The sequence below is a fragment of the Rhopalosiphum padi genome, chromosome 2, assembly GCF_020882245.1.
Source record: "Rhopalosiphum padi isolate XX-2018 chromosome 2, ASM2088224v1, whole genome shotgun sequence".
Taxonomy (NCBI): Eukaryota; Metazoa; Arthropoda; class Insecta; order Hemiptera; family Aphididae; genus Rhopalosiphum; species Rhopalosiphum padi.
The window spans coordinates 8,991,532-9,007,821 of NC_083598.1; the positions used below are offsets into that span (position 1 = coordinate 8,991,532).

Here is a 16,290-nt window from a genome sequence, read left to right on the forward strand (position 1 = left end):
TAATATAAAATTTATTTTACATTACATAATGCATTCGCCAGCGTTCTGCGGTTGCGCTTTGTACATTTCTTATTATTAATGACTGTGAGTTATGACACAAAGATGGATTTATCAACAACTTAATTTAATCGTTGTATTTTTAATACCAGTGTGGCACACATCCCTATTAACAGGTTAGGACTCCGCCATACATGCCTTTTTTTTTTGGAAAATGATGTAAATGCGGGGTTATGTCAAAAATGTTTGTATATTAAATTAAAAGATACTTTATATGCATTTAAAAATTTCTGCTTATTTATAATTGAAATACTTTTTTAAATGTTAGTGGGTAAGTTATTGTTTTAACTTACAAGTCAATGCCGATTGACCATAGAAGAGTGTAAATACTGTGAATAGGTTCGTGGAATAAATATTAGCTTATTAACACTAATCTAAATATTCTAACAATTGCATTGCGTAGTATAATAAATAGTATAAATATTAATATTCGTATAGTAATTGAAAATTTGAATTCATTACAAATATTTTTTAACTATAAAAAATAATTAAAATCTTTATTTTTCGTTTAAATATTCAATGTTATCTCAAATTAAACTTAAAATAACTATACAATAAAATTGTACATACCTATAGTTCCTAATATATATATAAATATATTTTTTATTGGCACCATTGAGTTTCTTTTAATAAAAATAATCGGTTCGCGTTCACATATACATTTAATTAGTTCAGAACGATGTATTGAATTAGTATATACTTACATAGTTACATTAGTATACCTGCAAATATTATATTATGTTATATTATTATATAACACTCGATAAAATGAAGTAAATTGGACATTAAATCTTTTCATATTTCTATAAATTGGAATTGGTCAGGTTTTTATCTCGTAGATGAATACACTTGACTCAGGGCCGGCTTAATGCAGCAATGTGGTAGCAAAATACCCAGTTGCCCAGTCGCCTAGGGCGGAAAAAATCTAAGGCTAGCCCTACGCTTGGCCTATAACGCATTATTTAATTAATATATATTATATGTATAGTATATTAGTATTGTTTAATAAATGAAATATTGTATAATATTTAGTGGCATGAAAAGCTACGCGTATTTAAATTTTAAATGCAGGCATCCACGAATGGACATTATAATATACAACTATATACTATACTATATCTGTTGCTTAATTGTAAAAGCGGCGCATAATAATAATACATACAAATACTGTAAAATTAAGCGCGCGGTGTGCGTCCCGCATAAACTACATAATGACGACAGATAATACGATAACGCTGTGTCAGAACAATAATAGCAAAACTTTAAAAGTTAAAAAAACTATTTATTATTTATATTTAAAAATAACTAACATAACACAAAATATATTATATTATTATCTTAACTATATATAATATTAATGTATATATATGTTAAGGTGTATGACCGCAGTAGGCGAATGTTGACAGTCACCGGTGTATGTCGACATTTACCAAAAATCGTAGTGTATGTTGACAAATGGTCTTAACGCGTTCTTACACCGGTGATTGTTCAAATTTACAATTAATGTTGGCAAATGTTGACCAGTGACCACACATGAAGCGCGATGTAAATCACTATACTAGAAGGTATTTTCTTATTATTTTATAGAATTAAGACGTTATTGTCCAGTCAAAATATGAGTTGGAGACGTTTTAACGTTAGTATAATATTATGGCATGATTCGCATGAAATAATCCGAATGATATTATGGATAAACTAATCGTCCCGTTGAAACTAAAACTATTAATTATGTAAAGAACGAAGAACTACTCGAAGTTCATATAAAAACATATGCTCAACGAATTGCGGAACCAATTCAAAAATATATTACAAAAAAATATAATACAAACAAATGTAACTGTATAAGAATGGGGTAATACACTAATACTCTGTAACAGTAAATGCCACGATAGTTAACCGTTTTGTAATAAATATAACTTAAAAAATTAATACTACTTAATCTATAAGTTAAAAAATTAATTTGTTAAACTACGAGTATATTTATTTATGAATTTATTACCTATATATTTGATTATATATATTGTCAGGCATGTCAATATTCAGTAAATAACTATTGCATTTATCAACAAACACTGGTAAAAGTCTACATTCTAAGATATTTGTGAAAATTGATAACATTCACTAAAATGATCGGTAAATGTCAACATACACCGGTGACTGTCAACATTCACTGCCATGCGGTCATACACCTTAACATATATATATATGATAGGTGTAATATATCCACTATTATACAGACTTATTCATCAAATCATCAAGCATTCAACTATTCAAGCATGTTTACCCTATTTTTTCAGTATAAATATACAGTTATACAAAATTTGATTTTTGGAATTTTTAAATATACTTTAAGACCATTTTTCCAAATCTTTGATATTTTTCATACTATTTAGGGGAGAATATAGGTATACTTTTTTTTTACTATTTTTTAAATAAGAATCCGCTTTTCTGCTGTTATTTAGTGACTAATTATCCTAAAAATGTTGACTATCAAAATTTAAATTTAAACGAGTAGCTAATGAAACTATTTAGATAACTTTATGTTCTAATAGGTCCATGCTAATGAAATTGGAAGATATGGGGACTATGGTGTTGAAAATTTTAGTCATTAATATTATAAAATCTGTCAAAAATTAATAAATTTTTTTTAATAATCCTATAATAACCTTGTAAAATAAACTCTAGATCGACTAGATCCAATATTATATCTATTATTAATATTTTAAAAACTATTATTCTCGGTAGGTAAAATAAACTTTATAAAATAATAGAAAAAATACTCGCCCGAATTATCAATTAAGCGTACTTACAATGCTCAAAAAAATATACAATAAATAATTAACAGAAAAAAGAGATTTTAATTTGAAAAACAGAAGCCTGTATTGTCACATATAACACTCTCCCTATGTAGCATAAAACATCTCAACAATTCTAAAATATCGTCTTTTAATATAATTAAAAGTCCCAAAATCAGAATTTGAATACATTCATCATTAAATTAAAAAATGAAGAAAACCAATAATTATTGTATTATCATTTATTATCATATTCAATTATTAAATCTATTTTATTAAAATATTTTTTGATATTCATAATAGGTCATAAATCATAATCTACAATTAAAAAGAGAAACATTTTGAATTTTTCATCAAGCTTATAGATCGACATGAGACTGCTGTATTTGTAAGATAGGCTGCAGAACAGTAATAATATTTTGCTACTGGTTAACGATGTCATTGTGCAGGTATGGCAGTGGCCATTCCGTCATGGGTGAGATGGATACACTCAATAAGACAACTGACAAGCTTACGCGTATCTGTAATATAGCAATATTAAACAAGGTAAGTGCGTCGTCCATGGTGCACATATTTTAATTCAATATGGACGGTCGGTGGCAACTGGCAAGTGACAACGGACGTTGAGAACGCAAAGGCGGCAGCGGCGGAATCGCTATGACGTAGTCGCATAGTGGCTAATGGTCATACCGATTACTGTATTATAAAATATAAGTTATAACTAATAACTTATTAGTAATAAGTAATAACAAGACGCAGGGGTATGCCTAGGGGAGATGGGGTTTGGGTGTTCAACTCCCCCCACCCCCAAAATATAAAATAATTATTAATAAAAGTTATTCATAATATAATATATATATGCAAAAAAATATTGACCCCCCCCCCCCGAAAAATTTCTAGGCACGCCCCTGACAATACGTGTATTTAAGTCACAGCTACAGCCAGCAGGTACACATAATATTATAATAATAATATGTATCGCGATCCCAGCGGAGGTGTGTGTTTAATGTTTATATACTATACAGAGTGATGCGCTTACTGCTTAGTGCTTAGTATGCCAATACATTTATCATTATTCTATAGTAATACAGTTTTTATTAAAAATCTGATTTATGATGTATTTAAATTCAAATTTAATCGAGTTGTTTCTAAGTTACATTAAACATTATTTTAATAAAAAATAAAAAATTCACTAACGTTTAAAATTAGTAATTACCTAACATTTAATAAATCATCACTTAATAATTTGTAAAAATTGTTAAATACTAGATTCGATATTACATCAATTTTATATTTCTGCAAATCCATTTATCCTTAGTAGTTAATACTTATTTAGGTAAGCACATTTAAATAACTAGGAAACTCCAAAAATCTAAATTATCTTGAATTATTATTAATTATTATTAAAGAAAAAAGGAACGTGGGTATGCATGGTAAATCGCCCAGTATATAGGTACTTACTGAATACCTACTGGCTACTTCACTACTTCATATTATAAAATGTACAGTATTTTTCTATACGTCCGTATTATACATAATACAGAATGTTTTATCGCATGTGTCTACCCAGTGGTGGTGCAAAATATTAAATCTTATAAAGTATAGGTACCTACAGGTTACAGTATTTATTTTGATACCTATCTTGTGGGGACCAGTTTAAAAAATATAAAATACATTTTGTATTTGAATATACTGTTTACTATTTAGAACATTAAAACAATATCCAACGTTTAAAATTTGTTTTTTGAAGTCGGGCATCTGCAAAAAGTTATTTGTGTAGAAAAAACGTGATGAGATACCAGCTTGTATAAACTATATTATAATAGCCATTAGCCTGTAATAGGAAAAAAGAATTGAAATATTATACTGAGAATGTGACAACATCGGTGTGTTTTCCCTGCGCGGACTGTGCCGCTATGGTAGCCGGTAGGTACCTATATATATAGTATATACCATACAGTGTGTCAGTGTATAGCATACACCACGGCCCACGGCGTAAACCATAATTAATATAGCCATATAGGTAATATTACTAATATTAAAGACATAAGATAATTTTAAATTGTGATCATAACTCACGCTAAGTAAAGTTTGTTCGTAGGTTGTAGCCCTCAGTTACGCTCAGGTGGCCGATGGGTAAAATCACTAAAATGTAATATCGATCGAACGATGTTGTGTTGTCGAAATTTCGACAGCTATATGCGTACCTAGTGCTTTAGTGCTTTTCCATCTTACGGTGTATACACGTATACGTATACGCATACACTCACACTGTCATATGCTGATATAAATTATTGTATGTATGAAAATTGATTCTAAACGAAGACTATCGTCAGCTATAGCCGACAGATATTTTACTAAGATTTATTTTTCCATCTGTAATATACTGCCTATGGTAAGTATAGTCGTATAAAATACAACTTTCCCTTATAATAATTATAATAATATTATATCATATAATATATTAATATATTAATATAACTCTTATAGCTGTTTTAAACTTAGGTCAAATATATAGGTACTGACAATACTGACATAGTGACATATACCATAGAACCAGGAGCGGATCCAGCCGATCCCTGTGTGGTAATTGTGGCCTGTGGGCCAATCGAACTTGTTAAGAAAGGCCACTTCTAAAATAAAAATAAAATGTTTTAATGCAAATAGCATTCAGATATGACGATATTCAATTAATATATAAATATAAATAAATATATTTATACTTGTTGTATTACTAACGAAGAAATGACACACATTGACACATCACACATATGACATTAACTTGAATAGACAGTAAGTCAGTAACCACTGTCATTAGTCAATAGCTTTGTCTTTGGCCTTATTAATTTTTGTCATTATACAATTCTAGGCTTGTAGCTGTCTCGTGTAAACTTTTTTTGACAAATTAATAGCAGTACTTCTTAAAAAATATTTTTCGCTCGAATAAATATTGTTCTAAAAATATTTTTTAAGTTTCTATCGACTTTCTAATATTTCTTTGTAAACTGTATTATTTATTTTTATGATCTGGGCATAGATGTATAAATTGTTTTTCTAGCTTACATGATGGGAGGAAGCGCCAGCCACCAAGCAATGAAGCAACATATTGCAGTTTTCTTCGTGCATTTCGTTGCCTAGTATGTGGTTCAAACTTTGTTCAATTGGTTTTTTATATTCGTCGTTCATAGACAACATGGCGTTACTTTTGTACTTACCTTATGTGCGTATTTGTCAGTTTGTTTAAGAAATTAATAACTTGATTGATATTATCTTATAGAATCAGAAATAGGCTTAAAACTTTCTCCGTCTGAGCAAATACATAGTGGCATAGTGCTATATTGTTGTATCTCAATTTTCTATCGGTTAATTAGAACTTGAAAGACAGTTAATTTTTTAATATATTTTTAAAATTATTATTTTAAAATTAATTGAAAATATCAAGTTATTTTTCTAATTGCATTAGGCTCGACTTCGCCAGGAAAAAAGTTTTACTATTTGTTGTATTAAATTAATATTTTATTTTCCTGGAACGACGATTTCACTAATATATATTCAAAATTTGTTCCGTACTTCCGTAGTATATGTTCATCCGTTTAAAAAAAAAAAACCACAGGTTCCTTAAGATTCACAAATGTGTTATTAAAAACATATATTTCAAAATTTATTAGAACTCGTTTGCAGCATCACCTACCGGCTCCAATTGTGAATCCAAATTATTCATAGGACCCACTCAAACACACATAAAAAATTCATCAAAATCGACAAAATCACTCCAGCGCTATTCGTTTAGCAGGAGTTCAGTGACACACGACACAAACGTACAGACGAATTATATAATATGTAAAGATGGGAAAATAAGAATTATTGTAACTACTTATCCAATCGTCATGCAGTTTATTTTGAAATTTAAAATTATAGAGTAAATCGCAAAGCAAGATGTAAGCTAATAAAGCATAGTTTTATGGAATACGGATTCAAATCCCACTATAGTCTTGTCTACAGAAAATTGAGATAAATAGGAGTATACCAATGGCGCCATCTGTCTAGTAAAATAAATATATATATATATAAATAAAATTAAATGATTTATCCAGAATGAATTTTTTACTAACGAATAATCTCAAAAATGAATAGACTGAACCATTTAAAATAAGTTTTATCAATAGATTCTTAAGATTCAGATGATGTTTTTTTTAGACGGTTTGCACACATGATTATTGTTTTGACTAACGAAAATCGAATATATTTTATTATTTAAAATATAATATCAGTCTTCTATTGCCTATTGGTTACATGTATTATATTTCTACAGAAATAATCAATAAATATAATATACCTGGTATATTATTATCACAAACGTACCTACAATACTACAGTAAAACTTCAAATGTCTTCGTTTTCTTTTATTTGTATGTAACAGTACATAACATTTTATTTTTAATGTATGCGATTTTAGAATCTGTGCAGTTAGTAATTACTTTATTAAGTATTTTTATTTCTAAATGTGTAAAAAAGCATATTTAATTTTAAATTTGAATATAATAACCGATAACAGTCAAACTTAAAATAATATATCTAACTTAAGTCTAAAAGCTTTTTAAATGAATTAATACTATTTTATATATTAATATATTAATAATAATTTACAATATCTTTATTTACTTAAGATGAACAATTAATTTTTAAATTTCTTCTTTATACTTTTTTCGGAATGAGATTGTACCTCGGCGGCCAACGTGCGCACAGGCGTGGCTTTACTAGACAGCAGGCGTACTTACAGATAGTTGACTCTGTGGCATAGACGTTTATGGGGTGGACAAACGGGTGTTGTTTAACTGCCGCTCCACGATAACTGGTTGCCGCCGAGGTACGATCTCATTTCGAATAGAGTATAGAACTATAGAATTATTTAATATATGCACACATATTATAAATTATAATGTACACAAAATCCGTATCTCGTAATCGTTCATTTATAGTTTCCAATAATTCACGTCATAATATAAATACTAATATATATCAACGAAAATAATCAATAATATTTAGCGTTTATTTTAAGAGACCAAAATAAAATAAAATAACAACATTTCAGACTTCAGTGATTGGGTGGCACCCGTTTCGCCCGAAATCAACATTTCCCGTTTCGACCAAAGCCATTTTAGTCCGTTTTCAAATTAAGTTCGCAATGGTTTTTAAATAATATAATACAGTATGTTATTATTACCTATTTTTTAAAAAAGTCATAGGAAAAGTTTTTATAAAATGCATATTTAATTATACATTATTATAATTTATAGTTATAAGGCATCTTTTTTTCTGGTGTTTTGAAACGTTGTGAGTATAAAATGTGTTTTGAGTGATCGTTTCACTTGTATTTCAATAAAAAATTTTATTCTAACTCTCCATCAATCATAAGCTGGTTAAATTATATCCAGACAGAAACGTATATCAAAATGAATAGCATTGAAATTCCCAAAAAAACAAAAGTCAAAAAACGAAGGAAAGACAAGAATACAACAAAAAAGTATACTTTTATATAGATCTGGCGAAAGTACTAGGTATAAGTTTGTAAAAAGCATGTATAGAAATTTTAAAAAATAATCATTTTTATAAATGTATTTTGTGATGACTTATAGTGAATTTTAGTAAAAAATAATATAGTGTAAATTTTCTAGTGCTTATTTTTTGTATCAAAACTGACAATTAACTGTAATAATGTATAATTAAATATGTATTTTATAAAAACTTTTCCTATGACTGCTTTTAAAAATAGTTAATAATTTGTGTACCTATTATATTATTTAAAAATCATTGCCAATTTAATTTGAAAATGACTAAAATGGCCTTTGTCGAAACGGGAAAAGTTGATTTTGGGCGAAACGGGTCGCGCCCCAGTGATTTTACTTGTAAGTTCTGACTAGAAAAAATATAATTATTGATAGTATTTGATAATTTATTGAAAAAAAGTCGATAAAGTATTTAAATACAAGTAATTGATTTTCAAATACAAATTCATCCAAGACCGTATTTAAAATATCTACTTTCCAAATACTTGATTTAAAAAAATTCTAAATACATACTATAAAAGTATTCTAAATACTATAAATGTATTTAAATACATTTACTCAAATACTTAGACTGACTTGACTACTAGACTACTTGACTTAGTCACATAAGACTGATTAATTGGTATCTACCTAACCTTCTGATAATGGCAGTTATGTTTGATGATCTCATTTTGGAACAATAAAGTATTTTAGTTGCAAAATCCCTCCATCATAACATATACAGTAAAATCCCGTTACAACGAACTCCAGGGGATCGAATTTTTTTTCGTTATAACGGAAATTTGAATAAGCTTTTTATAATCCCTGCTTACCAGCAGGGGACTTCTATGACTTTCGTTCTAACGGGATTTTTCGTTGTAATGGGATTTTACTGTATATATATATAAACAAGGCCAGACTTAAACTTTCAGATGCCCGGGACAAATCTTTTTTTTGTGACTTCTAGCAGTAAAAATATTTAAAATATCCATTGTCTAAGTAGTTAAGGAAAAAAAATTAAAATAAGTATTAGATATAATAATAATTATAAAAGTGGTAAATACGGCTCGTCTTAGGGGTAATAATGTTCCACTAGAGGCGTCATTTGGGGGGCGCAGGGTATACTTGTGCTCCCCTATTTTTTCCGATTCTTTTTGGCCTGGATTAAAATTTATCCACTTAGCCATATAACTATTAAAAGTTTATATCTATATACTAAAATATATACAGCGCTGGATGCCCTAATGTCGTTTTCTTATCAAATGACATCTTAACGTACTAATTTTAAATCCCGAGTCTTATAAACATAAATTAATGTTGATATTTTTGTATAAATTTCCTAAACCTAGGATCAAAATGTTTTAAATTTTTTCATATAAATATTTTGATATCTGAATGCTCTTCAAACATCTGCTGCTCGGGGAAAGTGCCCTTAAAAGTTTGAAACCCTTCGTCAAATCTGGTCTTGTATGTGTGTTATACTTAGGGCTCGGAAATTGATGCATTTTGCATTTTTTTAGGAACTTTTTAGGCGATGCTCTCCTGACCACAGATGTGTTTCATTAGTATGTGAATCTGAATTTTTTGGTGCTTATTACTTTTTAAGACATTTTCCCACATTCACTTCTTATCATTATGCCGATAACTTACTTAAAACTTTGAAATTACCACAGACAAAGATTAGGACCTATTAGATTTTATCTCACTAATTTCATCGTTGTCGTATTGTAGTGAATATTATATACTTACCTAAATTTTATTATTTTTTAGTAATATTTTGAGTAATTTGTAAGCTTTGATAAATGTATATAGAATTTTATAGTAAAATAGAGTACAATTTAAAAAAAATATATTTTTATTAATTTAAAACAAATATTTTTAACTTTTTGGTCATTTTTGAATGTTTTTAAGGTCATAAACTTCTGGGCTCTAGTTATACTGTACATTTTTTTAAATACAAGTTTTAGTGGAACATCTTTGTCAAAGGCAGCTGGTAGATCATAAATGATATTAGTACCAACAATTAGGTTTTTCAGTAAAATTTAAAACCTAATCTACGTCAAGAAATTTAAATATATCTATTAACACATTTAATTTTTTATGCTTATTAGTTTATTCAATTTTTTTAATAATAATATTGTCATATTGAATTTATAATTTATATTTCTTAAAAAGTATTTTATGATGTTCAAAACTTTATAAAAAAAATATTTTATTAGCATTAAGATAAGTAAGAATTAAAGAAGTTGAGGAGCATTTTGTATAGCAAATAATGATATAGATTTATTTTAAACGCAGATTGTGTTTAATTTAAACATTTGTCTTGCTGTTTGGCGTTTGAGGGTAAATCATTTTTATAAATCATAACAAATGGAAACTTGTTCAACATCATAGGAAATAATACAAGCCAATGTTTGAGTATTCAACAATAAAGATTAATGCACACATATGAATAATTAGTGTAAGATTTAAAACTACATTTGAAAATTTATTCTTCCACTTCTGGTATAAATTCATAAGTTTAACAAATCAAGTGAGCAACATTTTCTACAATTTAGTATTTTAATGTATATTATTAAATGTATGTAAAAATGGACGTTTAATTAGATTTTATACATAAGTTATGTTTAATCATATAAATATATTTATAACTATTTATTGATATTTTGTTTTAATTAACATAATTTTAGTGTCCTAGTAAATAATAATCAGTAAATCCTTGTTTAATTATAGGGTTTTCTGAAAAAATGTAAATTTAGATATCAAATAAAGAGTCTGTAAAAATCAATATTAGAACACCAATGAAATAATTAAACAGTAAATACCAAGTAATTAATAGTAAAATTGATTAAGATTAAACGAGGATGTACTGCATTTGTTCGCAATGTTTGTATTTATTTTTTATTTTTAATAATTTTACTCAGTACGTAATAATTAATTACAATTTATAAATAAAAGAAAAATTATTAATACCATACATATCATGAAGTTTATAAAAACCACATCATATTAAACATGGGGATTCAAGTATAATACAGAATAATTATTTTTTCTTATTAGTTATTACATTTAATATTATGGAAACAACAAAAAAATGTTCTCTAAATATGTCAGTAGCATTGATATACATAACACTAACGCTTATTCAAATCGACACTTGAAAATTAATGATTTGAAAAAAAACACTAGGATTAAACATTACATTTATTAAAGCATGTTATGAAATTGAGAATTTTGAATTTATTATGATTTTTTTGACTGATTAATGTAACAATCTAATGTATTTTGTAGCATGATTGAATTGTTTTCTTTAGAAACCGTGGACCTTAAGTTGATCAGACTTGGCAAGACCACATTTAGTTAACCACTGGCAAATGTTTTCTCGCTGATCTCCTTGTAATTGTAACACTTCACCGTATTCAGGATGTTCAACTACTGTACCGTTGCAAGCAAACTCCTGAAATATTGAAATTATTTTAAAATTTAAGTAATCTAAAATAATAGTAACCGCAATATTATAAAAGTTTATAAAAATTAAAAATGTATACAATTATTTTCATCTTTAAGTTACGTTTTATTGTTTTGTGCATTAAGCAATGTTAAATTTAAATAGGTTAATTTTAATCAGACTTTTTTTTGTGATGCTTTTTTAACATTTAAAGTATGACAAAAAAAAAAAAAGATGTAAAATACAATAAAATAAAAAAATAGGTATAAAATATTTTATTTTATAATTATAAACTGGTCGAAATCTAGAAATGTTTACTACTGTATATAACTTGTTACCTTTTTGCAGGCACGTACTATCTTCTTTAAGTCATATTCTGACGAGAGACCTTGGACCGTTGTTAATGTTTTACGACCATTACGTTGTTGAATTCTTATGTGAACAAGCCCGTCTTGAACGTCATCGTCTGCACCCTTGATTGCATCAGCAAACGGGTCTTAAATATCAAATATCAACAATAAGTTATTTTTTAACATTTACTAGTTAATTATTAACTAATCAATACAAACATAATTAAAATGGCATAATCATAGTATGATGAAACTATGAAAGTATATTTTAAGACTATTAAACTTAGTATGCAGTGTTGGGAAGGAACGATTCCTGGAACGAGTTCTTTTTGTAGGAACGAAGCTTGGAACTGCTTCCTTTAAAAATAATGAAAAAAGAATATGAAAAAATTCTTTATATTGAGGAACATGAACGAAAATCACAGTTTCTGTTGAAATTTTAAAAAATAAATTTTTTATTTAATTTAGTTTTTAAAAATTAGATAAAATAAAGACAAATTAAATCAATAGTTTATAACTTAGTTCCTGTAAGGATTCATTTTTTAAAATTCTAATTGATTTATCATTTTTATCATTAATTTATTGACATCAAAAATAAAAAGGTAATATTCTAAAACCATTAGATTGGGTAAGTTAAAAAAATGGAACGATAATAAGAACGAGTTCGTATATTAGGAACTGACCCAGATCCATTTAAAAAGGAACTTTTTCAACACTGTTAGTATGTATCATTAAAAAAAAAAAAATTGATTAACAATAATTGCTTGTTAATTCTGGGTAGGTGCTACCTATAATTGAATTCATAAAAAAAAAACAATTAATAACTAATTATGAATTATAAATTGAAAGAAAAATATATCTATTTCTATATTCTTGATTATAATGTTTATATGAAATAAACGAGGAAATAAATGAAAAATTACTTAATCACTCATTGAACCAGGGCATAGGATTGGAGATATTGGTTAGGTTCAGCGCTGTATTTAAAAATTTTCTGCCTCTGGGCATAATTTATGCCCGCCCCAATTAACAATATTAGTATTAATATTAATATTACACTAATTATTTCATCATTTTTATTCATGATCAGGATTCTATAATATTAAAATTTAGCTGATCAATTAATAAATGAAATTCGTTCAATAGTTAAAAAAAACTTATAATTAACAAATTAAAATATGATAAAACATACGTTTTTTTTTAATACAATCTTTTCCAATAATTCATTAAAATGTGATTATTTTCTTTTCCTTTACATTTTAAAAATTAATTTTGCTAAAATATTTTGCCACCCTCGAGCATATGTCTACCCGTAGCCCCCCCTAAATACGGGCCTGGTCGGATTCCAATATTTAATGATTGTGACCGAGATATAAGTTGAGTACCTAATTATGGAGTTGTTTAGAATTAACACAGAAAAGGAAATTTTGAAAAGCTTCACCAGTTTAATTTATTTAGAAGATGTAAGATGATCAAATTAAAAATTTCCAATAGTTATCAATAAAATGGTGTTCATATATAGTTGATGTATGTGGATACTGGTAGGCTGTAAGCATATTTTTTAACTTTATTATGTGTAATAAATAATAATCATATTAAAAATGTGTAATATAATATATTAATATTGTGTATAGTATAGGTATACTGTATCATTACAGACTCATAAGACAACAATCTATAAATGGATACCTAGATTACGTCGTATAACTGACGAAATGCAACAAAAACAAATGACGTCAACTAACACCCACAACGAAAATGAAACTGATCAAGTTAGTTTCTGTTCTTTACGATGGCCTTGTAAGACACGTTTGGCCTTAAAAAACGACAATGGGTGTCATTGGGAAATTGAGGAAATGAAACGACGCCCGTTCATTAACGTTATAAGAAAATGTGAAGTTTCCTGTTATCGGTGTCGGTGACACTCGTCGGACGTGTAGAAAACTAAAATATCAACGCAAAACACTTATAACTTCTGCATCGAAACCGAAAATGGTCTCCTGCAGTGACACCGAATGCGTTTTGCGGGCCGTGCACGTAAGATGCTAATTTGCACTTACCGAATACGTTAAGATTCTGGATTGACATGCGTATGTTCGTATCTCCTGTGGTAATGACTGGCCTCTTGTAAGTCCACTCGGTGACAGGACCGTGTCTTCCGCGCTTGTGATCTCGCGACGTACTATGCTGGTTAAACGGGATAAGGATAGAGGTGGTGTGAAGTTAACCAACAGCGTTCAGACGACAAGGTCCGACAATATTGCGACAACAATTGAGAGCAGACTAGCGAGTCGCCGGAGTACCAAGCTCAAGGGAAAATTGAAACAACGCACAGAGAATTAATAATTATAGTTCGACGACGTCACGACTTCACGAGGAGAGATAATTGTGAATTCCGTATTGCACGGGGGAGGGGATAAGCTATTTATTGTCGTTCATACGGTGTGTACGAGAAACATGAAAAAAATAATTGTAGCAGCTCAAAGAATGTTTGAATGTGGTAGGGTGATGGACATGACGAATAGGATGACGGGTCGGAGTCGTACATATTCTTGCCGTTGAACAGGTCGACCATTACGTTGCAGCCGCTTCGAGAAGTCCAAAGATATTGCAAAGACGGTAGTCCGTGCGAGCGCGACATGACAACGTCGCAATCGCTAACTGTGATGAACGCGCGCTCTTGGCATTCATTTAAATCGTTTTTGAAATGGTCGTTGCGTTGTCCGGCAATCTTATAATACATTAATTTTTATCTGTTGGTCGATGTTACAATTTTTCTAGATGAATTATTAACGGATCAAAAATTGAATTTACCGAATATTATCCGTGAACGGTTTTGTAAATAGCAATAATAACTGTTTGTATAATTCATAGATACTATAGGTATACTACGGCAATCGATATCATCAAAAATGTACGACGTCACTAGATGGCGAACCTTGTAACCTTATTTAAACAAGCTTGGTGGAAAACTAACAAATTTAGATAAAGTATGATGGAGTTTATTGTATCTTGTAGATCGCTATTTTGAAGGCTAAAGTAAGTACCCTATATTTGTAAGATATAAATAATAAAATAATAACTAATAATTAATAAAAGCCAATAATAATATTAACATTTATTATATCAAAAAATCATTAAACTTAGATTGTTAATTCTGACAACAGTGAGATTTAATTAATTTAATTAGTTACTAATGATGAATTGTATAAAAAACTAAAACATTTTTAATACCTACTAGATATTTACTTTTAAAAGAAAATCATAATATAAGATAAATTTTTATAATTTAATCTTCCAAAGTTAAACATACTTAGTAGGTATTATACATATTTAGTGCCGTATACTATTGCAAATTTTGAAATGAATTCATTTGCCATAGGTAGTATATAAATCAGGCGCATGTATCAAAGGGGAGGGCAAGGGCCAAGAGGTCATGCCCAGTGCCCACTCTGTAGACTCTGTCACACAGGTACATTTTAGGACGTCTGTTTTTGGCAGCCGATAAAATACGTGTATGATCTCAATTGATCTGGGTTTGCTATTATTGCTACACTGTTTTTTTCTGTAAGCCACAGTTGTTAGTAATTAAATCCTTAAATTAAAATAAATATTATTTGATAACTAAATTGTTTAAATAATATAAATGTATTAAATTATTTATAATAACTTGGTAGTTTGGTACTTACATTGTCACTTCCATTATCAAAAATTGAAAAATCTAATGATTTGTAATTGAAATTATCTACTTCATATACTTGTAGGTACTTTTATCAAATGTTGTGTTAAATCGTACATAGAAATGTATTGATTGTGCATGCTGAATTGAATAATTTTTAGGAAGACGGTAGTAATACAACTAATACAAGTAGGTAAATTTAAAAGAATAAATATAAAAACAAAATGGTAGGTACATACCTAATGCGCCTACCTTATAAAGTAATAACTAATAACTATTAAGTGATAAACATAATAAAGGATGTCATACATATCTTTATAGTGTAGGTATATTGAAGTATTAATTAGCATTATCTTACTTCGAAAGTTAATTTGTACGTACAGGAAAATTTTTATTTTGTAAATTAATTTATGCT

The 16,290-nt window shown here is 28.3% G+C and overlaps 1 protein-coding gene across 1 annotated transcript; it reads right to left on the reverse strand.

Annotated features, from left to right (window-relative positions):
- Positions 1-11,584: 11,584 nt before the first annotated feature.
- LOC132921624 (eukaryotic translation initiation factor eIF1) lies at positions 11,585-14,703 on the reverse strand. Its single transcript, XM_060984752.1, has 3 exons — positions 14,257-14,703; positions 12,185-12,342; positions 11,585-11,855 (listed from the first exon to the last, which is right to left on the reverse strand). The coding sequence occupies exons 1-3, from the start codon at positions 14,282-14,284 to the stop codon at positions 11,709-11,711; spliced, it is 333 nt and encodes a 110-aa protein (XP_060840735.1). The 5' UTR covers positions 14,285-14,703; the 3' UTR covers positions 11,585-11,708.
- Positions 14,704-16,290: the final 1,587 nt, after the last annotated feature.

Coding starts and splice junctions, on each gene's coding strand:
- LOC132921624 (XM_060984752.1), bottom strand. CDS start 14,284: ATGTCAATCCAGAATCTTAACGTATTCG. Junction 12,343..14,256: donor CCAGAATCTTAACGTATTCG/GTAAGTGCAAAT, acceptor TTGATATTTAAG/ACCCGTTTGCTGATGCAATC. Junction 11,856..12,184: donor TAGTACGTGCCTGCAAAAAG/GTAACAAGTTAT, acceptor TCAATATTTCAG/GAGTTTGCTTGCAACGGTAC.